Source organism: Sciurus carolinensis, chromosome X (genome assembly GCF_902686445.1).
Source record: "Sciurus carolinensis chromosome X, mSciCar1.2, whole genome shotgun sequence".
Lineage (NCBI taxonomy): Eukaryota > Metazoa > Chordata > Mammalia > Rodentia > Sciuridae > Sciurus > Sciurus carolinensis.
The window spans coordinates 131406819-131432863 of record NC_062232.1 but is presented as its reverse complement, the minus strand read 5'-3'; the positions used below and the strand labels follow the sequence as shown (position 1 = coordinate 131432863).

Below are 26045 nucleotides of genomic sequence, written 5' to 3'. Positions count from 1 at the left end.
TGAAATGATCATATGATTTTTATCCTTTATTCTTAATGTAGTCTATCACATTCATTGATTTGTCTATATTGAAACATTCTTGCATCCCCAGGATAAATCCCACTTGATCAAATGTATATTTGTTTTAAGGCATCATTGAGTTTGCTTTGCTAGTATTTTGCTGAGGACTTTTGCATCTGTATTCATTTGGAATATTTGCCTGTACTTTTCTTGGCCTGTAGTGTCCTTGTCTGGTATTGACATGAACGTAATGCTGGCCTCATAAAAAGTGTTTGGAAGTTTTCCTTCCCATTTTTTGAAGAGTTTGAGAATAATTATTTTTAGGATTTGTGTTAGTCATACTTCAAGTATTTGGTAGAATTAAGCAGTTAAAACACAGGATCCTGGAATTTTCTTTGATGGAAGAATTTTATTACTGATTAAATCTCCTTATTTGTTATCAGTCTGTTCAGATTTTCTATTTATTCATTGTGTAGTCTTGCTTGGTAGACTGTATGTGCCTATGAATTTGTCCATGTCATCTAGGTTATCAAAATTTTGGGAATTTAATTGTTTCTTAGTAGTTTAATATATTCCATTATACTTCTATGGTATCAGTCATAATGACTTCTCTTATTTCTTATAAATTTGAATCTTCTCTCTTTTTTCTTAGACTGTTGATTTTGTTTATCTTTTCAGGAAATGAGTTCTACATTTCTTTATCTTTTTATTAATTTTCTGGTCTCTATGTCACTTATTTCTGCTCTTATCTTTGTTTTTTCCTTCATTGTACTAACTTTGGGCTTTGTTTAGTTCCTTGATACATAACATCAGGTTATTTATTTGCTCTCTTTATTCTTTTTTGATGAAATTTTATTTTAAACTTTCCTAGAACTGCTTTTTGCTGAATTTTATAAGTTTTGGTATGTTGTCCTTTCTTTTTCTTCCCTTTCTTTCTTTCTTTCTTTTTTTTTTTTTTTTTTTTTTGGTGTGTGTGTGTGTGTGTGTGTTTGTGTGTGCACCTGTGCATGTGCTGGGGAAAGATCCGGAGGTGCTCTACGACTGAGCTACATCCCAGACCATGTTTCCATTCTCATTTGTCTTGAGGTATTTTTTAAATTTCACTTTTGATTTCTTCTTTGATCCATTGGTTATTGAGAAGCAAGTTGTTTACTCTCCATGTTTGTGATCCTTTAATATTTCCTTTATATATCTATGTTCTCCAATGCTGGATGCATATGTTTACAATTTTTATATCCTCTTGAAGAATTGACCCCTTTATCATTATATAATGACCTTCTCATTCTCTTGTTGAAGTATGTTTGTCTGATTCCCTTGCTGTTTTGGTTTTTAATATAATAGCATTTATTTTTTCATCCCTTTGCTTTCAATCTATGAATGCCCTTAAAGGTGAATTGAGTCTGTAGTATGAAGAATACAGTTGTGTCTTTCAATTAATCCATTCTATTACTCTGTCTTTTGATTGGAGATTGAATCTATTTACAATGAAAGAAAATATTGATAGGTAAAGACTACTTCCACTTCACAATTTTTTGGTTGTTTTCTATATACTATATTTCTAAATTTGTGTCCCTTAAATCAAATAATCTCTATTCATCTGTCTTCAAGCTGAAAATTTCTTTCTCTCTTGCCATCTTCCTATGTGATTTGGTAATTTATCTAGCAGAATGCTTAGAATCCTTTCTTTTTATGTTTTGTTCATCTACTATAGATATTTTGCTTTGTCATTACCATGAAGCTTACATGAAACATTTATACAAGATTATTTCAAGCCGATAACTACTTTGATCATGTAATAGTAACTCCATAGTTTTACTTTCTCCTCACATACACTTTTTGTTTTGATACAAACATTTATACCATTTTAGAATTCGTATCCCCTGAAAATGTATTTTGGTTATAGTTATATTTAATAGTTTTGTCTCAGTCATTGTGTTGAAATAAAATTGGTTTACACACTACCACTGCAGTCCTAGAGTACTTTGAATATAACTGTATTTACCATTGAGTTTCGTCCTTTTGTTATTAATTAGCAGGCTTTTATTTCAACACATAGAACGCCCTAGTTGTGATAAACTCCGTTAACTTGTTTTTCTGGAAAAGTTTGCATTTCTACCTCTGTGGCTCTTTTAAATTATCTTAATTCTTTTTGCTTTCTGTTTTTTTTTTTTTTTTTTTTTTTTTGTGGTGCTGGGGTTTGAACCCAGGGCCTTGTGCTTTGCAAGGCAAGCACTTACCAACCGAGCTATATCTCTAGCCCGCTTTCTGTTTTGATGATCAGATCATCTCTTTCATTTATCTTCAAACTTGTTGATTCATTCTTCTGCCAGATAAAGTCTTTTGTGTGGTCTCCCTAGTGAATTGTTCATTCCAACTATTATGGTTTTCAGCTTTAGAATTCCCATATGATTCTTTTTTATAATTTCTGTCTCTTTTTATTGATATTCTCTATAAATTGTTGCACTCATACATTAAACATGTATTCTTTCAGTCTTTGAACATATTTTTAACATATGAGCCCTACAGAAAAAGTTTTCATTGACCTCTTCTTCCCCTCACATATGGATCACATATGCTTTTTGTTTGTCTCATTTTAAAATGAAAACTGGACACATTAGATAATATTATCTGTATTTTAGCATATGTAAGAACTCAGTTAATGGCTCATTAGAGATTATGATTAAAATTTTAAAACAGCAAAGGTAGTCTCCTACTCTTTGCCAGTGGATCTGCACATGAGATAGGAAAATTCAAGCTATTTATAATCCTGTCCTAGCTCTTACTTTCTGGGTGGAAAATGCCTTACATTGTCTTAAAGATAAGTACATATCTGCAATCTTTTTAAGCACAATTTTTCACACACATATGGTCTGCCAGACCCCCAGGAATACATGAGAGCTTTTCAAGTCCTACTTTGGTTGTCTTATTCCCTGAATATCCCTGTTAAATTTCTTATTGGTTTTAACTTCCCAGGACCACAATCAGAACCATAGACTAACTATGATATTGGCTGTCTCAATTGTTTACCACTGAGATTGCTGTTGTTTTAAGAAGTGCCACTAGATATGGACTTTATTGTGCTTTGCTCAAAATCATGGTAATACCCTCCATTAATGGAGATTTCAATCCTTAGAGCTTCTACTGTACATTTAGACCTGCCATGTCACAGATCTGGTGAGAATAGAAAGAACCCCAAGTTAAAATGTCACAGATTCCTACCATTCTTAACCACAAGTCAGTAGTTTTACTTGAATCAATGCTTCTTAATTTGTTTTATGATTTTAGTTAATTTCCAGAGTCATCAAGGGGTTATTTTTGACAACTTTGTCCATTTTATCTTCACTTTTTGGAAAATAGTTTTCCCCAACTCTTCACTAAACCTGTCCAAAATCCTTCTGTCTTTATTTTAAGCAATTATTTTTGAGTAATTTATTTTTTACAATTGGATATTTTGTTTTGTTTTGTATTGTATTTTTAGCTAAAACTTAAGACATTTGGGATTTCATGTCCTTAGTTTGATTCTTGTGTTGCACAAAAAGTAAAGGCAAATTTGTTTTTATTCCAATTTTTAATGCAAACTTTTTGATCAAATTTAACTGCCAATCACTCAGGAAGTAAAATGCCTTTTAAGAGAGGCTGTTTTCTTTCTTTGTGGTAACATGAAGAGATTGAAGTTGGCCCTTATGTGATTGCCTGCTCTGATTGGCAGTTCCAGTTGTACGCATTTCTGATTATTCTGTAACAAATGATTATTGGATCTTGATTTAATTAATTCCCACAAAATATATGACACTTTTGGAGTTACAAAGAAGTTTATTCTTTGAATTCATGGAGGTTACAGACTAGCTGAAGAGGCAAAGCTCACATACTTGAATCAATTGGGGAAAATTTCAGATCAAGAGAATACATGCCAGTATTGGCCATCAAGAAAGACAAAAATCTGTAGTTCACAAGACATGGGGGAGACCTTTTGAATAACAGGATTTGAAATAATCTTTTAAAAATGAATAGAGATTTTATGGGGAGTGAAGACAGCATTCGTAGGTCAAGTATGATCAACACCATGGTCAGGGCCATTGGTATCTTCTATGTAGAATGTAATCTTTCATGAAAAAGAGAGTCTCAGCATATAAGTGGCTAAATATGGGGAAATCATGAACATTATCTCTCATTTGACTCTCTCAGACTATCTTTGCCATTAATTTCACCTTGTCCTTCATAATGAACAGTCATTATAACCTTCTACTTCTTCTGACCACAATTCTACCTTCCCATATTAGCAGATCCTCTTTGGACTATATCTGATGATTTATCTCCTGATTTTAGCAGTACTCTTAACCTTTCTTCTTAGACATTGGTAGAAATGCTCTGTGGATTTTATTACTTGCTTCTCAAAAAATCTATCCTTCAAATAACAATTCTGGTGGCATCATGGTCTGCCCTTGAAAGAGATAATAATGCCCCAGTTGACAACACATCTGTCATGTACGGCCCTGAGAAAATAAACTGCTTTTCTTTGTCTTCAGAATACTAACTTATCAGCCAACTAACAGAATCCAAGAATATAATTGCTAACCTTGAATTTACCTTGTTCTACTTACCCTTTGTAGAAGCACATAGATGTACATAGCCCTGAATCAGATTTCAAAGACACTAAACATACACCATTGCTTCTATTAGAACATTTTTTCTAGCTACTTATCATAGCTTTCAAGATTCAAAATTGTCCCCGGGCTACATAGCAGCCTAAGGCACTCAAGGTACTCTTCATTTATACCCCGTTTTATCCCAAAACACCTATGCATTTTAGAGAAGGACCTCTCCAACAAAGCAGTATAGGAGACCCCCCAGATGGGTGATAAGGTGCTGTTCCCACACTTTGATTACACTCAGCACTCAAATGCCACTCCAGAGTGCAAGTAGGTTATCCCCACTCTAAAGTCAGCCTCTTAAGGGTATAGGGGCACCCCCTCCAGTGAGAACTATGGTCAGTATATTTCATGCAGAAGCAATGGTAGGCCAACACCTGTACTTAGAAGAGCCTAGTAGACATTCAGAAAAACCTGACTTGGTACCTGAAGATGGAATATGTGATTGAGATATGTGTATATAAGTTCTGACAGGCTAAATCCAAGTCCAATTTTTCTGTCTGTATCATGATGCTACCCCAGTGTGCCTCTTGTCTCTTAAGAAGTCTCTTTAAGACCTTTTGTGGCACTATATCTGACATGTTGTCTTATGGCACTCAGAAACAAGGTCATACACTTGAAACCAAGGAAAGATCAGGAAACCCAAAGGACGGCTATTCTTGACCATAGACAACTCTTGTTTGACATAAACTTTACCTCAAACTATGCTGACCTGGTTTCCAGTACCACAAGCCATATTCACTATGTAGATGCAGTGATGAAGTTGGCCATGTCCTGCATGACATTATCTTTCAACAAGGGTTACAGTTGTCACTGCTCTTTGGACCTCCAAATTTTAAACTCCTGCTTCTTTCATAGCAAGCTGTCAACTCTAAAGTATATGTAACAGTGATAATTCTCCTTTCAAGTAAAATATGTCTGAAATGCTCCACTTAGTCAATTATTATAATCTATTTCTGTTTTTCACAATACTTATTCTCCTAAAATATTTGCAGATAGCTTGCTTTAATTCAAACCTTTTATTTTGGGATTATTCTTTTTGATACTTCATACTGTGAAGCCACCTTTCTGTTCTGATATTGCATTTCAAATCCACCTTGGCAAATGCTTTTCATGTTCTAACCTGGTACCTTAAACCCTTCTACATAGATGCTATTGGTGGTTCATTGTGGACTAACTCAGAATATGAATACACACACAAACACACTGACCCATTGATGGTGAAGTATATATTGACTGACTAAAGTAGAGGTTGTTAACTGTCCATGTTTGAGCTGAATATAACTTAAAGATATGTTTTTGGTCCATAGTGTTCTAGCGACTATCAGAAAAGTGTTGAATTTAGTTATTGTGGAGCCCACCACAAAATGCTTCTACAATCTCCAACTAAAGGCAATATAACTGACCAAGGGCCTAGTTGCTGTGTTCTATAATCACTGTTTTCCTGCCAAGGCCACACTTCCCATGGACCGCTCTCAGTCATCTACTGGAGGATCATGGCAAAAATTCTAATGAAGTTCCATTCCTTGGAGACCCACATTCTTCTAATGGTCACCTTTGGCTTCAAGATTATTAAACAGCATTGCAGTCTAAGTCTTTCTTCCTTCCCTCTCTTCTCCACAGGGATGGGGCCTGTACCATTATCTAACATCTCTCCCAGTCTTTTCAGACTCACTTCATTCCTGGTTCACATGTGTTTTTCACTGTAAATTACTTGCACATCTATTCCTATCATGACATCTTCTTTTTAAGAGCACTTAAAGTAATGCATTTGTAAATGTTATAATTTGAAAGATTTAATATATAATCTGTATATTGTCTCCTGTCCAGCCAATTATTGCCACTTAGACCTTGTGTTACCAGATCTTCAGTTCACCCTCTCTCCACAACTCATTGTCTCTTATACTCAACTTCTTATGTTAGTTGCCCAGCCCCTATTGGCATTTAATTTTGTGATCTTGATATAAAGGAACATTTACAATTCATATAATCCAATATATTTTGTACTTATTATGCTGACAGTGGTGGGGAAAATGGCATAAACCCTGCCCTCCTTCCAGCTTTGTTTTCAATAAGGCCTACATTCGCCAAATAATCAGAGAAATTAATACAAATAAATATGTAGTTATAAATTATAATAAGGACATTAAGGAAATAAAAAGGGATCCAGGAGAAATTAACAAGGATATTGATCCTTTTTTCCTGTATCTTCAGTGATTGTCTGGGTAGATTCATCCAGTCTGATGACTTTAAATACCAACTATGGGACAACACCCAAATTTCTATCTCCAGCTCATATCTGTTCCCGGAGCTCAATACTCATATATCCAGCTGCCTCTCTAATATTTCCACTTAGAAATCTAATAGACATCTCAAACTTAACAGGTCCAAAGTAATTCATTCTTTTCCTGCAAACCTACAGTATTCCCCAGCACAATTGAAAATTGCAACCTTTCACTTCTCAATCCAAATACCTGGAATCATCATTCATTCTTTTTCTCCCATCCCATATCCAGTTAATCAGCAAATCTTCTTGTCTGCACCTTCAAAACTATGAAGATTCTGGCTCTTTTTTGTCATCTGCACTGCTACCACCCTAGCTAAGCCACTGTCATTTCTCCTTCCTTATTTCCTTGGCCCTTTTGTAGTTTATTCTTAATAAAGCTGCCAGAATAATCCATTTAAAATGTGTCATAGGGGTGCTTTTCTTCTTAAACCCTGCAATGATCCATCACTTCTATCAGAGTAAAAACTGAAATTTGTATATATTAGCATACAAGACCCTATATTATATGACCCACCCACCCCCACTTTTCTGACTTTATCTCCTCTTATTCTACCCTTGGCTTACTGAGTCCCAGTCATACTTAATACTTTGCTGTTCCTTGACCACAGCAGACTCGATTGCATCTTAGAACCTTTACATCTAAGGCCTACTTTACCCAGATGTCATGACTAACTTCCCTCTTGTGCAAATTTCATCTTTCTCAATAAGGTCTATCCTCACTGCCATGGTTAAAAGGCCAATGTCCAGCATACATCCTGCTGTTTTTTCACAGCTCTTATCACTCTCTAATATATTGTATAATTTACATATTCTGTTTATCTTTAACTATTTACCATCTCCCACCAGAAGATAAGCTTTATGAAAGCAGAACTTTGTGTCCATGTTGTCCATTGATATATCCCAAGTACTCAGAACAGTGCCTGGCACAAACAAGAAAACCAATAAATGTTTATTAAATCAATCAATCAGTTAATTAGTACTTCATAGTTTATTTTAAAATTTAATTTATTTTTAACTAATACATAAAATACAAAAATTGTACATATTAACAGGGTACCAGGTGATTGATATATATAATAATAATAATATGTATATAAAATGATAATATATATATTTTTTTTTGGTACTGGGGATGGAACCCAGAGGAACTGAGCCACTGAGCCATATCCCCAGCCCTTTTTATTTTTTATTTTGAAGCAGGGTCTCACTAAGTTACCTAGGGCATTGCTAAGTGGCTGAAGCTGGCTTTGAACTTGCAATCCTCCTGTCTCAGCCTCCTGAGCCATTGGAATTACAGGTATGTGCCACTGTGCCTAGCTTCCAGGTGATATTATGATACATGTATACATTATGTAATCAGATGAGAAATATATATCTCCTCAATTCGTTAATAAAATTGTCAGAGAAGGCTTCTCAATGAATTGATATTTAATCTGAGACCTAGACTATGAGTGAAAAGAATGAGAGTAAGAGCAGAGTAGGTAGAGAAGATAATATATGTGATGGCCCTGAGGTGATGTGGTAAAGACAGGCCCAATTATGTAAAGCTTTGCCTTGAGTGTCATTGTAAAGAGATGACTCAAACTTTTTGCTTGCCCTCAAAGAGCTCACAGCAAATGGCTAGTGAAAAAAATTAAAGATTATTGTACATGTTGTGAGTACACTAATAAGGATATGCACAGAGAGACCTGTGAAAATACTGAATTCCTAAGACAGCTGGGAATATGTTACAAAGAAGGTGACATTTAAGCTAGGTCTCAGGCAGGATAGTCACATGATGAAAGTGTTTTAAGAAGATTAATCTGGCAATAATATGGAAAGTGGATTGCAATATGGATGGACTGGAGGCAAGGAAACCATCTAGTCTATGGCAATAGTCCAGGTATGAGGTGATGAAGGATCTATAGGAATGGAAAGAGAAGGACAAATCTGAAAGACGTTTGGAAGGAAAAATTGACAGGAGCTAAATGGACTCTTGGCTTTAAGCCTCTCAGGAGGTAATGCTTCTTCCTAAGTAATAACCATGAAAATATTCAGATTGACCTATTATGTAATTGCCTACTCTGACTAGAATTTCTAGCTATGGCTCTTCTCCAAAAGTTTCTGCTATTGTGATTGATACTTGTTGGACCTTAATTTACATTAAGATGGCTTTAGACTCCAAAGGTTGGGAAGCTCTCAAAAACATAATTTTGACTATGAAACAGCAAATCATTCTATTAAAGGAAAAAAGGAAAATCACAGGACTGCATGGGAAGTTTTACAATGAGCTCATAGTTCCTCTTTGAAAATATAATGCATTAAAGATGGCAAAGAAGGGCACAAAAGCAAGGATAAATATAACAGGTGGGTGGCATGTGCCTAAAGGATTAGTATTCGGAAGAAGAAGGCCCAGAATTGCCTCAGGTTTGTACAAATGCACATTTGTAAAGGCAAAAATACAACATCTATACTACACTCTCAAAGAAAGTACTTATATCCCGGCATGAGTAGATTATAAATCAGATGATACTATTTAACTGTACTCAAAAGTGATCAAGGGGATTAAGTAAACAAAGAAGAAGGGGAACTCTTCAATCTACTAATCAGTTAGCTAAAGATATCCTGGGTTAACTTATAGAACAGATCCTCAAGTAAGTACTTAGAAAACTGAAAAGTTATCAATAAAGTCATTCAACACAAACCTAATTTTTATTTTTGATAATTTAGTTTATGGAAATATGACATAGTGTATATGCTCAATGAATAAAATTTCAGCAAAACTTTTAACAATTTTTATGATACCCTTCTGTATAACAGAATATGAATTAGATTATTAATCTAATCATGTATTAATTAATTAAATTACTATATTCGAAGAATGATGACTAACAGACTATAGGCAAAGGAAGAATTTTTGATGACCTGCTAGAAACCCTACCTTTTTTATATTTTATTACTTACTTAGCTGAAGATTTAGAGCAGGCATCTTATCAGTTTTAAGGAGGCCAAGAAGCTAGAAGAAGACTAAATTCAATTCTCACAAGCATTTATGAAGTTCTACTAACTACTAAGAACCATGCTAGATGTTAGAGTACAAAATGAAGGAAATATGTAGGTCTTCCTATTGAGGAATACCCAGTATTATTGGGGGAAAGACATATAAATATATAATTTCAACATAATATATTAAGAAAATAGAGATAGGGCTGGGGTTTTGGCTCAGTGGTAATGAGTTTGCCTAGCACATGTGAGGCACTGGGTTTGATTCTCAGCATTGCATATAAATAAATGAATAAAATAAAGGTCCATTGACATCTAAAACATTTTAAAAAAGAGACATAACCCGAGTATTTTGAGAAAATGAAAGAAAGATACTATTTTATTCTGAGATTTTATGGAAGACTTCTTTGATAAAATGACATCTAGGATGATTCTTGAAATATGAACAAAAGAACCTCCAGTTTGAGGCAACAGAAAGCATTAATATAAGTTTTTTAGAAACAAGAAAGACCATGATGGATCTGATGGTAAACAATAAATATAATAAGGTAAATAGCAGAAAGTGGGGCTACAGGGAGCTCAGGAATAGTTAGTGTAAAGCATTATGTAATATAAGGACATTGGATCATACCCAAAGGAGCTACTCAAAGGGAGTAACATATTGATATCTCTATTTTGGTTCACTCTTCCTACAGTGAGCAAAATAGTTTGAAGGGAAGGCAAAAGTGGATATGAATAAATCAATTAGGAGGCTATTTCAGTCTTTGAATGAGAAATAAGGATGGGCCTAGATGGGAATGGTGACAATTAGAGATATGATGCAGCATGTTCAGATTGAGAATCATTTGGCAGGTAAAAGGTGTTATGATTTGATAAATGGCAATCAAGAAGAAATTTTAAAAGTAAGGTATCAAGTTTGAAAGACTGATTTCTGGGTTGTATGTCCAGCTGAATGGTACTTTGAGTTCATTTTGTACAGAGTGAGAGGCAGGGTTCTAGTTTCATTCTTCTACCTATGGATCTCCAGTTCTCCCAGCACCATTTGTTAACATACATTTTTAGCACCTTGTCAAAGATCCAATGGCTGTATCTATGTGTATGTCTGTGTTTTCTATTATATTCCATTGGTCTTCATGTCTGTTTTAATGCCAATACTGTGCTCTTTTGTTACTATAGCTCTATAATGTATTTTGAGATCAGGTATTATGACATCTTCACTATTATTCTTGTTGTTTAAGGATTGTTTTGGCTATTCTGGGTCTTTTTATCCTTCCATATGAATTTGGAGGTTTTTTACAATTCTGTGAAGAGAGTCATTGGTATTTTTATTGGAATTACATTAAATCTGTAGATAAGTTTTAGTAATATGGCCATTTTTACAATGTTCTTTCTGCCTATCCATGAATATGAGAGGTATTTCCATCTTCTAAGATCTTTAATTTCTTTAGCATTCTAAAACTTTTATTGTAGAGGTGTTTCACCTCTTTGGTTAGATTTATTTCCAAGTAGTTTTTGTTTTGTTTTTGAGGCCATCATAAATGGAACTGTCTTCCTGACTTCTTTCTCACTGTATTAATTATTGGTAAATAGAAAGCTATTGATTTTTGTATATTGAGTTAATGTCCTGCTAACTTGATTAATTTGTTTATCAGTTCTAGAAGTCTTCTGGTAAAGCTTCTAGGATCTTCTAAGCATAGGATCATATCATTTGCAACTAGAGACAGACTTCTTTCCATTCTATTTCTATTCCTTTTTTCCTCTTTCCTAATACTCTGGCTCAATTTTCAAGTACACTGAATAAGAGTACTGAGAATGGACATCCTTTTCTTCTTCCTGATTTCAGAGGAAATGCTTTTTTTTCCCCTTTCAGTATTATGTTGGCTTTGGGTTTGTCATATATAACCTTTATAGTGTTAAGGTGATTTCATTCTATTCCTAGTTTCTTCATTATTTTTTTTAATCATTAATTGGTGTTGAATTTTGTTTCAAGCTCTTTCTGCATCTATTGAGATGGTGATGTGATTTTTGTCCTTGATTTTATTTGTGTGGTGAATCACATTTACTGATTAAGGTATGTTGAACCATTTTTACATCTCTTGAATGAAACCAACTTGATCATGATATACAACCTCCTTAATATGTTGTTGAGTATGGTTTGCTAATATTTTATTGAAGGATGTTTGTGTCCATATTCATCAAGGATATTGGTCTGTAGTTTTCTTTCCTTGATGTGTACTTATCTGCTTTTGGTATCAGGGTGACACTGGCTTCATATAATGATTTTGAAAGTGTTCCATTGCTTTGCACTTCATGGACTAATATCAGGAGTGGTGGCATTAATTCTTCTTTATAGGTCTGGTAGAATTCAGCTGAGAACCCATCTGTTCCTGGGCTTTTTCTTGTTGGAATGCTTTTAAATACTCCTTCAATCTTATTGCTTGTTATTGATCTTTTTAAGCTTTCTGTATCTTCATTGTTCCATTTTAGTATGTTGTATGTGTTCAGAATTTTGTCATTTTTTTCTGGATTTTCCAATTTACTAAAATGTAAGTTTTCAAACTACTCCCTTGTGATTCTGTGTATTTGTGTTGTCTGTTGTGTTATCTCCTTTTTCATCTGTGTTTTTGTTTTTTTAATTTGGGTCTTTTCTCTTTTTATTTTGCTGATTTTAACTAAGGACTTATCAATCTTGTTTACCCTTTCTGAGAACCAACTTTTTGTTTCATTAATCCTTTGACTTTTAAATTTTTTTTCTTTTTCATTAATTTTGGCTCTGATCTTTATTATTTCTTTCTTCCTACTGATTTTGAGATTGGTTTGTTCTTGTTTTTCTAAGGCATCAAAACATATAATCAGGTTATTTATTTGGGATCTTTCCTTTTTATTTAGGCACTCACACTCATAGCTTTAAAAACTTTCCTATCAGAACCACATTTACTGTGTCCCAGAGATTCTTGTATGTTCTGTTTCTATACTTCTTTGATTTTTTAAATGTCTCCCCTGTTTTCTCCTATGATACATTCATTATTTAAAACTGTATTGTTTCATCTCCATGTGTTTATATAGTTTCTGAAGTTTTTCTTGGTGTTGATTCCTAATCTCATTGCATTATTATCCTGTAAGATGCAAAGAATTATATCAACTTCTTTGTATTTTCTGAGACTTGATTTGTGGCCTAAAATATGGTCTGTTTTGGAGAAGGTTCCATGAGAAGCTGAGAAGAAAGTGAATACACATGCTGTTAGAAGAAATATTATACAGACACATATATATGTATATATATGTTAGGTCCATTTAATTTATAATATTAAGTCTGAAGAGTCTTTACTGAGTTTATATCTCGATGGCCATGACCACTGGTGAGAGAGTTGTGTTGAAATCACCCAGTATTATTGTATTGTGGTATATCTGAGTCTTTAGGTTGAATAGTGTTTATTTTATGTAATTAGATGCACTGATGATTGGAGCATAAATATTTCCTGTCATATCTTCTTGTTGTATTGTTCCCCTTATCTGTGACCTTTTGTCTCTTCTGATTAATTTTTTTGTGGTGCTGGGGATTGAATCCAGGGCCTTGTGCATGTGAGGTACACACTCTACCAACAGCTATCCCCAACTGTCTTCTGATTAATTTTGACTTGAAGTTTGCTTTGTCAGTTTGAGAATATCTCCTCCTGCTTGTTTTCAGGCTCCATTGACATGGTATATCAATTTCCATTCTTTCACTTTCAGCTGGTGGCTGTCTTTGCCTGTAAGTGGGCCTTCTTTTTAAATCCAATCTGTGATCAGTGTTTTTTTTTTTTTTATTGGAGAATTTAGACCATTTATTTTCAGTCTTATATGCAGAGTTTATTGCTTCCTGCCATTTTTTTCTAATGTTTGATCTGAACCTAATTCTCATTTAATTAGCTACTCTTCTCATGACTTACACTTTCATGAACTCTGTTGGTTGTTTTAATCTTCTTCACTATGTGGGATTTCTTTAAGTATTCTCTGCAAGGCTGACTTAGTTGTCATAAATTCTTTTAGTTTTTGATTATCTTTGAGGGTTTTTATTTCTTCTTTGATCTTGAAGATAGGTTTGTTGGATATAGTATTCTTGCTTGGCAATCTTTCAGGGCTTGAAATACATTGTTCCAATCCCTCCTGGATTTTAGGGCTCTTCTGAGCAATCTGCTGTTATTATGATTGGTTTTCTTCTGTAGGTGATCTGATATTTATTTCTTGCAACTTTTTAAAAACTTCCCTTGAACTGGATTTCTGGCCTTTTGACTATAATGTGTCATGGAGAGATTCTTTTTTGGTCTTGTCTATCTGTAGTTCTAAATGCCTCCAGTATCTGCATATCCATCTCATTCCCAACATTTGGATTTTTTGCTCTTATTCCACTGAATTGTTTATCAATGGCATTAGTTCATATCTCTATACCTTCCTAAACCTGTGAACCTTAAATTAGGTCTCTTAATCCTGTCGCAGAGTTCTTGGATATTCTGATTGTGTTTTCTTGCTTTTTTCTTAGATACTGTCTAAATGTTCCAGAATGTCAACCTTGTCTTCAGACTCTGAATTTTTGTCTTCTATTTGATCTAATCTATTGGAGAGACTTTCAACTTAGTTTTTTTTATTTGACTCATTGTGACTTTTACTTCCAAAATTTCTGACTGGTTCTTTTTTCTGAATCTCTATTTCCTTATTGAAATGCTCTCTCATATCCTGTGTCTTCTCCCTTAGCCCATTCTTTAGATCTTCTTTTAATTCATTGATCATGTTAACGATCAGCTTTTGAAATTCTTCACCCATCATTTCATTCACTTCAGTATCTCTGGATTCAGTCTTTGGAGGGTTATAAACTTTTGGAGGCATCTTGTTGGCTTGTTTCCTCATGTTTTCTGAGATCCTGTGTCTTTTCCTCTGTTATGGTTGCTTCCTCTTCCTCTATTGTATGAGGCTCTTTTAGTGAGCAATTTCTTTATAATAAGCCCTGGGCTGGGGATATATCTTAGAATCAGCACATCCTAATTGGCATATTCAAACTGGTAAGTTCAACCACTAGTGCCATTTGAGGGGAGAAAGTTACCTGCAGTAACAGTGGTAATTTAAGTGCAAACCATTTGTCAACATATATTTTAAAACTTGTTAATATATTTAAAAATTGCTAATGATCTCTACAACTCTACTAACCAATGAGAAAAGTGAGTGAAAATAATATAGAATTGGCTGAAAAGTTAAGCATCAAAGATAGTGTAATTAATACTAGATTTTATTGGAAAAGGGGGTAAAAAGAAAGAAAGGGGAAAGTGGGAAGGAAGGAAAACAAGAAAACCGAAGGGAGAAAGAAGGAAAAGATGGAAGGGAAGGAAATGAAAATGAGAAGGAAAAGAGGTATCAAGAATAATTCCAATTAATTAAAAGTGAACATAAAATTAATTAGAACCATGAAAAAATAAATAATGAGGAAAGACACAATAAAACAGTTGACAGGAGACAGCTAATACAATGACAATCATAAAAAGATTCGATTTTCACATACTGAAATATTTAAAATGGAGACATTTCTTTCACACACACTCATAGTAACAAAAATAGGTGTAGACTTGCCCTTGTAGTATTTGAAACATTGGCTAAGGTGACTCATGGAAGAGGCATGGGCAGCCTAGAAACAGGTATGGGGTGGCTGCCAGAAGCTGACTGTCTGGGCATGGGTTTGGGGCCAACAAATGAGCCACAGCATGGTGCTGGGTGGCAGCAGTAATCTGGGATATGGGATTGTGGCTGCCAGTGGCACAGATGTGCTACATTCCCTAGGCTCAGTTCTCCTTGGCAGAGTTGCTTAGAGGAGGCCCTGGAGGAGCATGCACTGCTACATAGATGCCACTTTCCTAGAAATGTCACGGTCTGTCCTACTCTACTCACATTGCAAATTCCAGGGTCAGGGGCTTGGCAGCCTTCAGCTCCTAACCATTCTACTATACAGGCCTTTCCCTTTCTCCTTTTTTTAACCCTCCTGCCCTGATGATGCAGGTGCTGATTCTGGGTTAGCAAATTATTTCCTGTTTTCTTTTCCAGTAACTATAATTTCTGAGCCCCTCCCAATCTCTGACTTTCAGATATTATGAATCAGTGCATTTCCTCTGTACCCACTTCTCTGATCAGATGTTTTCTCACTGCTTTTATTTCCATCTGTGAAGAAGTTGAGATCTGCAGCCTACTTCATATCCACCATCTTGTCAGCTTTAAATAATACCTATAGATAGGAGGTTGAAAAAAGAGACATTGGAGAAAATAAATGTAAGCAAATATCAGCAGGGGTCTTTCACTACTGTCTACCTTGCTCTCACACACAAAATCTCAATACATTTAACTTTAACCCCCAATTTAATAGCCTGGTTTTTTCAGAGCACTTCCTAGTCATTAGTAAATTCTATTGTCTCTAGCTGTGATGCTCCTGTATGTGATTGGTTTTACCCCCCACATCAAAATGAAATTCAATTCATTCATACATATGCACACAAATCCACTCAAAGTGATCATTTGGGTATACTTATTTTACTGCATATGTCTGGGGTCATCAGGAAGATTCACATCAGGAACCACACAGACTTTCTGCATGACTTCCTCCCTCTTTTCTCACATGCCAGATTAATTCTTTTTAAGATACTGTGTCAGAATTTCTCTTTTGTCTAATCTTCTGTAGTTTAGATTATTAAATTGATTGTTTCACATAGTTATCGCCATAGTGTTATTCCTGTGGCCTCATAAAAGTTATTTCATATTGCTACTAAAACTCTCTTGTTATTTATCCAGTCTTCTAGGATGTGGTACCACAGGTTGTCCCACCTACAAAGCAGGTTCCAGAACTTGCTGAAGGGAGGAGTCAAATGTCAAGTCCTTCAACAGCCTAATTTCAAAAACTTATTTCCAATAGACATCCACTGGCATCATACAACCTCCAAATCTCTGAATTGTGCTTGGCAGCAACTTGAAGATCATTTTGGTAAGATATGTGTGGGGATACTTTTTTGAAAGTGTGATTTAAAAAAAATAACATTTAACCATATTAACCATTTAATTGTACAGTTCAGTAAAGTTAGGTATATTGATTTTGTTGTAGAATACCTAATATTTTTTGTATGGTCTGAAAGTATTTTCTGTAGATTTGAGAGGACCTATAGCCACTGATTTCCAAGATTATCCTGGAAGTTACAAGTAAGACAAAAATACCACAGAGAAACAGTGAAACCCCAACCCAACTAAGTGTAGGAAACTGTTCCCTGCTCCAGCCAAACATCATCTCCCTATATTACCAGAAAAAAAACAAAGCCTTAATATAATTCAGGGGAGAGGGTTTCAAAAACAGATTCTGTGTTTTCAAATATCTTTCCTTATAAGGAAACCAGTCATTGGATTTAGAACCCACCTTAATTCATTGTGACTTCATTTAAATTGATTAGATCTACAACAACACTATAGATGTTCTTTGATTTACAATAGTGTCACATGATAAACCTATCATAAGTTGAAATGCATTTAATACATGTAACCTACTATAAATAATATCTATTGTAGCTACACAGAACACTGTAGAGTATCATTATTTCCCATTATGATCATGTGACTGACTGGAATCTGTAACCAGCATTGAGGGAGAGAGTATTGAAATTAGGTAGGGTGATACCTCTAGATTTGTTCCACATATAGGTAGCCCAGGAAAATACCAAAATTCAAAGAATAGTTTCTGTTGAATGCATATACCTTTTGTACCATCATCATATCAAAAAGTCATAAGTCAGACCAATGTAAGCCATTGGCTATCTGTATTTCCAGATAAAGTCATGTTTGCAAGTATCGGGGTTAGGACTTCAACATATCTTTCTTCGGGTTACAATTCAATCCAGAGCACCCTGGAAGAGAGACAAAAATAATTATAAATATTCTGCTCCCAGAGTACAGGCCCACTGTATACCCTAAAGAGTGAAACTTAATCCAAAGATTATAGAATACTTTCCCTGTCCACAGACTACCACAAACTAATAAACCTCCAGCTAAAATAACAGTGGAATACAGCAAGGAGAGCTGCAAGAGACAAATTATCTCTGAGCTGTAGCACAAAGGGAAGGGCCAAAGCCAAGAGGGCAGAGGAAAATAGGACCATGAGAGGACTTTCACCCTCTGGTAACAACAGAGAAAACAAGCAGCAAACACAGCTCAACTCCTCACAAGATTAATATACTCATGATAATGTCCTAATTACCTCAGTATATACCATTTAAAGAATATAAATGACTTTTAGTAATTACGGAATTACAAAACGTGCTAAGATCAGAAATAACACAATTGGAACAGACAAAGTAACATCAGAACAAGACTTACATGTGACACTGGTGTTGAAATCATCTGTCAGGATTTTAGGATGTTTTCTATTTCTGGGAAGAATGTCAATGGAATTTTGAAAGGAATTGTATTGAATCTGTAGATCACTTTGGGTACTATGGACATTTTAACAATATTTTAAAAATCCATGAACGAGAGTATATTTGCATGTTATTTCTGACTTCTTCAGTTTCTTTCATAAATGTTATATAGTTTGAGTATACAGATCTTTGACTTCATTGTTTAAATTTATTCATGAATATATTATTTTTGTGGTAATTTTGAATAAAATTGCTTTCATGATTTTCTTCTCAGCAAATTCGTGATTCATGTATAGAAAATGTACTGATTTTTGTATGTTGAATTTGTATCCTGCAACCTTACTGAATTCAACCTTACTGAATTAGTGCTATCATTTTGGTGGAGTCTTTATGGGTTTCTGTTTGTAAAGTCATGACTTTTATTTTTCTTGCTTGATTACTCTTGCTAGGGCTTCCAGTACTATGTTGAATAGAAATAGCAGAAGTAAGTATCCTTTTATTATTTCTGATCTTAGAGGAAAAGCTTTCAACCTAACTCACCTAATAGCCAAAGCAATCTTAACAAGAAAGAACAAATCAAGAGGTATCACCCTACCTAGTTTCAAATACATTACAAAGCTATAGTAATCAAAACAGCATGATACTGCTATTAAAATAGACACATTGGTCAATGGAACAGAAAGCCTAAAAGAATACTCACATATTTATGGTCAATTGATTTTTGACAAAGGTGCTGAGAACACACAATGGGGAAAGTAAAGAGATGGAGAAGCCAGGTGCAGGGTATATACCTGTAATCCCAGCTACTTGGTAGGCTGAGGTAGAAGGACTGCAAGTTTAAGGCCAGCCTGAGCAACTTAGCAAGACTGTCTCAAAGTAAAAATAAAAAGGGCTAGGAATGTAGCTTAGTGGTAAATCAACCCTAAGTTCAATCGCCATATCTCTCTCTCTCTCTCACACACACACACACACACACACACACACACACACAAAGTTAAGCGATGGAGACAGAAACATCATGCAAAAGCTGACAAAAACAGGAGTAGTCATATTAACTTTAGATAAAGCAATCTTAAGGACAAAGAAGATTATTTAGAATAAAGAGGTACATTACATAGCAATAAAGGGTCACATCTCCAAGAGAAAATATAATAGAACCTGAAAATGGACCATCAAAGTAATGAGCCAAAAATGACAGAAATAAACAAAAACACAATTGTCATTAAAAATTTTCCTTCTTTCTCGGTAAGTGATACATTAAGCAGGCAGAAAATCAGTAGGAGGATAGATAACCTGAACAGCACTGTCAGCCAACTTGACTTAATTGACATTTATAGAATAATCTATCCAACAATAGAATACATTGTTCTGAAGTGCACATGAAATATCCACTAAGACCAGAGACCCTGCACCTTATAGAAGAAAAAGTAGGTCCAAATCTTCATAATGTCAGTTAAATCTTCCTTAACATGACTCTCAAAGAACAAGAAATAAAAGCAAGAATTAATAACTGGGATAGATTCAAACTAAAAAGTTTTCTCTCAGCAAAGGAAACTATCAGCAATGTGAAGAAAGAGCCTACAGAGTGGGAGAAAATCTTTGCCACACATACTTCAGATAGAGCACTAAGCTCCAGAATCTATAAAGAACTCAAAAAACTCTACACCAAGAATGTAAATAATCCAGTCGACAAATGGGCTAAGGAAATGAATAGACACTTCACAGAAGAAGATCTACAAGCAATCAACAAACATATGGAAAAATGTTCAACATCTCTAGTAATAAGAGAAATGCAAATCAAAACCACCCTAAGATTCCATTTCACCCGAATTAGAATGGCGATTATCAAGAACACAAGCAACAGTAGGTGTTGGCAAGGATGTGGGGAAAAAGGAACACTCATACATTGCTGGTGGGGTTGCAAATTAGTGCAGCCACTCTGGAAAGCAGTGTGGAGATTCCTCAGAAAGCTTGGAATGGAACCACCATTTGACCCAGCTATCCCACTCCTTGGCCTATACCCAAAGGACTTAAAATCAGCATACTACAGAGATACAGCCACATCAATGTTCATTGCTGCTCAATTCACCATAGCCAGATTGTGGAACCAACCTAGATGCCCCTCAATTGATGAATGGATAAAGAAACTGTGGTATATATATACAATGGAATATTACTCAGCCATAAAGAATGATAAAATTATGGCATTTGCAGGCAAATGGATGAAATTGGAGAATATCATGCTAAGTGAGATAAGCCAACCCCAAAAACCAAAGACCAAATGATCTCTCTGATAAGCAGATGATGATACATAATGGGGGGTGGGAGGGAGGCAAGAATGGAGGAAGGATGGATTGTATAGAGGAAAAAGAGGGGTTGGAGGTGATGGGGGGAAGGAAAAATAACAGAATGAGATAAACATCATTACCCTATGTACATGTATGATTACACAAATGGTGTGACTCTACTTTGTGTACAACCAGAGAAACAATAGTTGTACCCCATTTATGTACAATGAATCAAAATAAATAAATAAATAAAGAACTATCCACTGAGGTTTGCCACATTGTAACTCAGAAAACAAAGCCCAGAAAAAATTTAAACAATCTAAAAACACACAGAGTATGTACTCTGTCCACAATGTAGTCAACCTAGAAATCAATAACAGAAAAACAGAAATGTCCCAAATATTTGAAAATTAAACTATAAACTTCTAAATGACACATGAGTAAACAGTCTCAAGGAATAATAGAATGCTTTGCACTAAAGGAAAATGAATATGCAACTAACAAAAATTCATAGGAAGCAACTAAAGCAGCAGTTAGAAGGAGATGTATGGCAATAAATGCAATAAGAAAAGAGAAGGGATTAAAATGAATAACCTAAGCTACTATCTTAGGAAACTTAGATGAAGTAGAGGAAATTAAATTTAAAACAAACAGAAGGAATGAAATGATGAAAATTAGACCAGCAATCAATTACATTGAAAACAGAAAAAATAAAAGAAGAAAATAAATGAACCCACCATAAATTTCTTTGAAAGAAATCAATAAAATTGATAAACCTGTAGCCAGGTTAATCAAGGAAAGAAGGGAGAAGAAACAAATTATCAAACATTTAAAGAAGAAATACCACTCATTCTATACATTCTCTTCCAGAAAATAAGAGAAATTACTAATTTTATTTTGCCACCATTACCCTAATATAAAATCCAGACAAAAGACAGTGAAAGAAAAGGAAACTACAGGCTGGTATTTTATCAACATAGACACAAAAATCCTAGTCAGAATATTAACAAATTGAATCCAACAATAATACCTCAAGAGTAGGTGCAGTCCATCCCAGGAAAGCAAGTCTGATTCAACATTTTTTTAAAAAACTGGCTTATCCATGTTGCAAAAAAATGCAGTTAATGATTTATAAAATGGTAGGTAGGCCACACCATTAATGTTCTTCAGAATATGCTTTCCCATTATCTGCAATATGGATAAGCTTAGAATTTTTCAAAGATTTAAGTTCTGTTTCCTTTTTGCTTAACAATTTCTTCAGGAGAAGAATTCATTTCTATCATTTTGTATTTTACTATAAGCAGTCAGAAGGAACAAAGCTGCTTCTTTAATGTTTTGCTTAGAAATATCCTCAGCTAAATATCCAGTTTGTTGCTCTAAACCTCTCCCTTCCACAGCAATTAAGCTAAGTTTTTATCCTCTTTATAAAAAGGATTATATTTTCTCCATTTTCAATAGCATGTTCCTCCTTTCTAAGCTCTCTTCAGAATAACCTTGGTAATCTTGGCATTTTCTAGTATGTACTTCTATAGTCATTCAGGCTCACCTATTTCCCAGTTCTACGGACACTTTAACATTAGGTAATTGTTATTGTAGCACCCTACTTCTCAATACCAATTTTCATGTTAGGCAAGATTCTATAGAGAAACAGAAAAGAACCTATCGAGGATATATAAATTTAGATAGTTATATAGAATTGGCTCACTCAGTTATGGAGGCTAAGAAGTACTATAATCTTCCATCTGCAAACTAGAGACCCAGGAAAGTTGGTAGTACGATTTCAGTTAAGTCTGAAGGCCTGAGAATCAGAACCAATAGTTTAAGCTAAGATCAGGAGAACAATGTCTCAACTCAAGCAGACAGGAGAGGGACAATTCTCACTTCCTCTGCCTTTTAGTTCTGTTCAGACCCTCAATTCATTGGATAATGACCAGGGAGGGCACTCTGTTTTACGAGGAGTAAAGTAGTGATTCAAATACTAATCATGGCTGTGGAGATAGCTCAGTTGGTAGAGTGCTTGCCTTGTAAGCACAAGGCCCTGGGTTTGATCCCCAGCACCCAAAAAAAAAAGTCCAAATAGTAATCATGTCCAGAAACACAGTTACAGACATATGCAGAATTAATGTTTATTCAGATACCTGAGAACCTTATGGCCCAGGCAAGTTGACCCCAAAATTAACCACTACACACACACAATTTTGCTTATCATTCTCACCTGAATTCTAGGTCAAGAACTCCAACTTTAGGACCCCATAAAATAAATGATCCTATCCCATAACATCAGCAGTGTACAGACTCTTTCAATTAACTTTAATATCTAGATTTTTAAGCATGTAATTAAGAAATATCTAGAAGGCACAGATGCTTTTGTAAGTATCATCACAGACAAAGTAACTCAAAGACCAATTGTTAGCTCATAACCAAGAAATGATGCCCCAATGGCCCACTACTCTGCATGTCTCCTATAAAGCCCAAAGCTGTTAGAAAACAAAGGCATTTTCCAAAGACATTCGTTTGCCTTCTATATGTACAACTTACTTTTTTTTTTTTTTTTTTTTGCAGTTCTGGGGATTGAACCCAGGGCCTTGTGCTTGCGAAGCAAGCACTCTACCAACTGAGCTATATCCCCAGCCCTGTACGACTTACTTAAGCAATAGTATTTTCTGTAATATTATTCTCAGAGAGTTTGTGTTTCCTACTTTTTTTGTGTACATCAGCCTTACTTCTTTGTGTGTATGTGTGTATGCATGTGTATTGCAACAACTTGTAGCAACTGAGTTCTGACCTCCTTAAGGAGATTGTTGCTATGTTTTTATTTATTTACTGACTTGCCTGGAATAGTTCAGTGGAGTCTGCATCTCCTGCAGTGTGTGGTCACTAATCTCTGATCCAGGTTTTATTTTTACTTTTTATTTTTATTTTTAACTGTAACTTCCCGGGTATTGTTCTGGGGTCTTCATAGATCAGTGTTCCTCAACTGGATATGATTTTTCTCCATCCTTCCCACAGGGAACTGTTGGCAATGTATAGAGACATTTTGATTGTCACAAATGGAGAGGAAGATGCTACTGACATCTAGTGGATAGAAATCAGGGATTCTCCTAAGCATCCTACAATGCACAGAACAATGCCCTGTGATAAAAATTCATCTCGCCTTGATATCCACAATGCTGAGAGATTGAAAATCCTTGCAATAGCTTAGTGACCAGCCAACTATAGCTTAGCAATCATGCTTATAAACCTCAAGTTAATCATGTCTCTACCCTTTGCCAATGGCTGTATGTGTAGATTGAGACACACATTCAAAATTCATCCTGTCTACAAATCTGCCCTGGTTTTTACTTTCTGCTATTCCATTATCTCCTTTGTGCCTATACAAAGTTTCATCTTCTTCCAGGGACATGTACATAAATAGGGGCATTTCCAGTCTCTCTTTAGTGTGCACACAGCCCCACATGGGTGAACAGATTTTCAAATACCAAGGGTGTGTGGCAGCCAGTTCCAGGTCTTTTATCACTGTCTCACTCTCTTGATCCCCTTGTTAGATTTTCCCCTCTTCTAGTTTGTTGCTTGCCTCAACTACTATGCCTTCCCTGATTGTTTTCAACAACACCCAGGGCATGGTTTCTTCCTTTGTTTTCCACTCTGTTCCAAATGAAGTTAATTCCTTTGGCAACAAAGCCATTGATTTTCTTGGATTGACTGTCCTTGTAGAATTGCTGTTGATGGAGCTGGTGTTAGGGTAGAAAGTGGGAACGCCCCAGGCTAAAACACACCACATTCCTACTGTTCTTACCCAAGTGGGTTTTTCTCAAATAAGTGCTTCTTCTAAAAATAAATTTTATCATGTATATTTAAAGTATGTAACATGGTGTTATGAGATTCATATAGATATGAAAAGGTAACCATTTTGAAGTAAATTAGCATATCTGTCCTCTCAGTTACTCATTTTGTGTGTGTGTGTGGCAAGAACAGCTAAAATCTACTCATTTAGCAAAACTCCAAAATACAATACACTATTATTAGCTACAATCTTCATGTTGTACATTAGATTTCTAGACTTGTTCATCATACTTATCTGTTACTTTATATCCCTTGTCCTCCTTCTTCCATTTCCTTCTTCCACCCCTATTAACCAGTTTTATTTTCTATATATTCTCTGTATATTTTATTTTTATATTACACATACAAGTGAGATCATATTTCCTTCTGTGCTCGCTTGTTTCACTAAGCATTATGTCCTCCAGGTTCATCCATGTTGTAGCAAATGGCAGGATCTCATTTTTAGGCTGAATAATATTCCATAATTTCTTTACCCATTTGCCCATCAACAAGTACTTACCTCATTCCTATATCATGGCTATTGTGAATAATGCTACAATGAACATGGAAATACAGATATCTTTATAAGGTGGTGATTTCATCTCCTTTGAGCATATACCAGAATGCAAAAGAATGAAATGAGACCCTTTATCTTGCATCATATACAAAAATCAATTCAAACTGGGTAAAAGATCTAAAAATACACCTTGAAGCTATAAAATTCCTAGAAGAAAACATAGGGGGAAAGCTCCTTGATGTTGGCCTTGGCAATAATATTTTGGATATCATACCAAAACCTCACACTACAAAAACAAGAATAAGGCCCAGTGTTCTGGTGCACACCTGTAATCCCAGTGACTTGGGAGGCTGAGGCAAGAGGCTCACAAGTTCAAAACCAGCTTCAGCAACTTACCAAGGCCTCTAAGAAACATAGCAGTACCCTGTCTCAAAATAAAAATATATATATTTAAAGGGCTAGGGATGTCACTCAGTGGTTAAGTGTCTCTGGGTTCAATCTCTGATATCAAAAAAAAAATCTTAAGCAAGAATAAGTAATTTTGAGTAATTAAACTAAAAAGCTTCTGCAAGCAAGGGAAAATAAAAAGGCAATATACAGACTGGAGAAAATATAAAGCACATACAGATAAAGGTGTAGTATCCACAATGTATAAAAACTTACCACAACTCCATTGCAACAAAATATATAGTGCAATTAAAACATGTTCAAAGCATTTGAATAGACATTTTTCCCAAAAAAGGCATACAAATGGCCAACAGGCATATGAAAAGATGCTCAACATCACTAATCATCAGGGAAATGCAAATCAAAACTACTATGAAATATACACATTAGGATAGCTATTATGAAAAAGATGAGAAAACAAATGCTGGCGAGTATATGGAAAAAGAACTGTTAGTGGGAATGTAAATTACTACAATCATTATTGGGAACGTTCCTCAAAATATTAGTACTAGAATAAATGCTTATTAATTTATTGTATGCCTTTGGATAATTTCCAGAATCCTACGATTGTTTTGACAGATTTTGTTCAGTGTTATTATTGCTTTTGGGGGGAGAAAATTTGCCAGACTTCTCACCCTGCCT

At 35.0% G+C, this 26045-nt stretch overlaps 1 protein-coding gene across 4 annotated transcripts in view; it reads left to right on the top strand.

Annotated features, from left to right (window-relative positions):
• The window catches only part of Tmlhe (trimethyllysine hydroxylase, epsilon), a 65098-nt gene that overhangs the window by 12792 nt on the left and 26261 nt on the right, over nt 1–26045 (top strand). For all 4 annotated transcript variants that reach the window (XM_047537102.1, XM_047537099.1, XM_047537101.1 and 1 more), the window contains exon 2: nt 16723–16912. In XM_047537102.1, the coding sequence (XP_047393058.1) occupies nt 16732–16912 (181 nt within the window). In that variant the 5' untranslated portion in view covers nt 16723–16731. The remainder of the gene's footprint in view (nt 1–16722; nt 16913–26045) is intronic.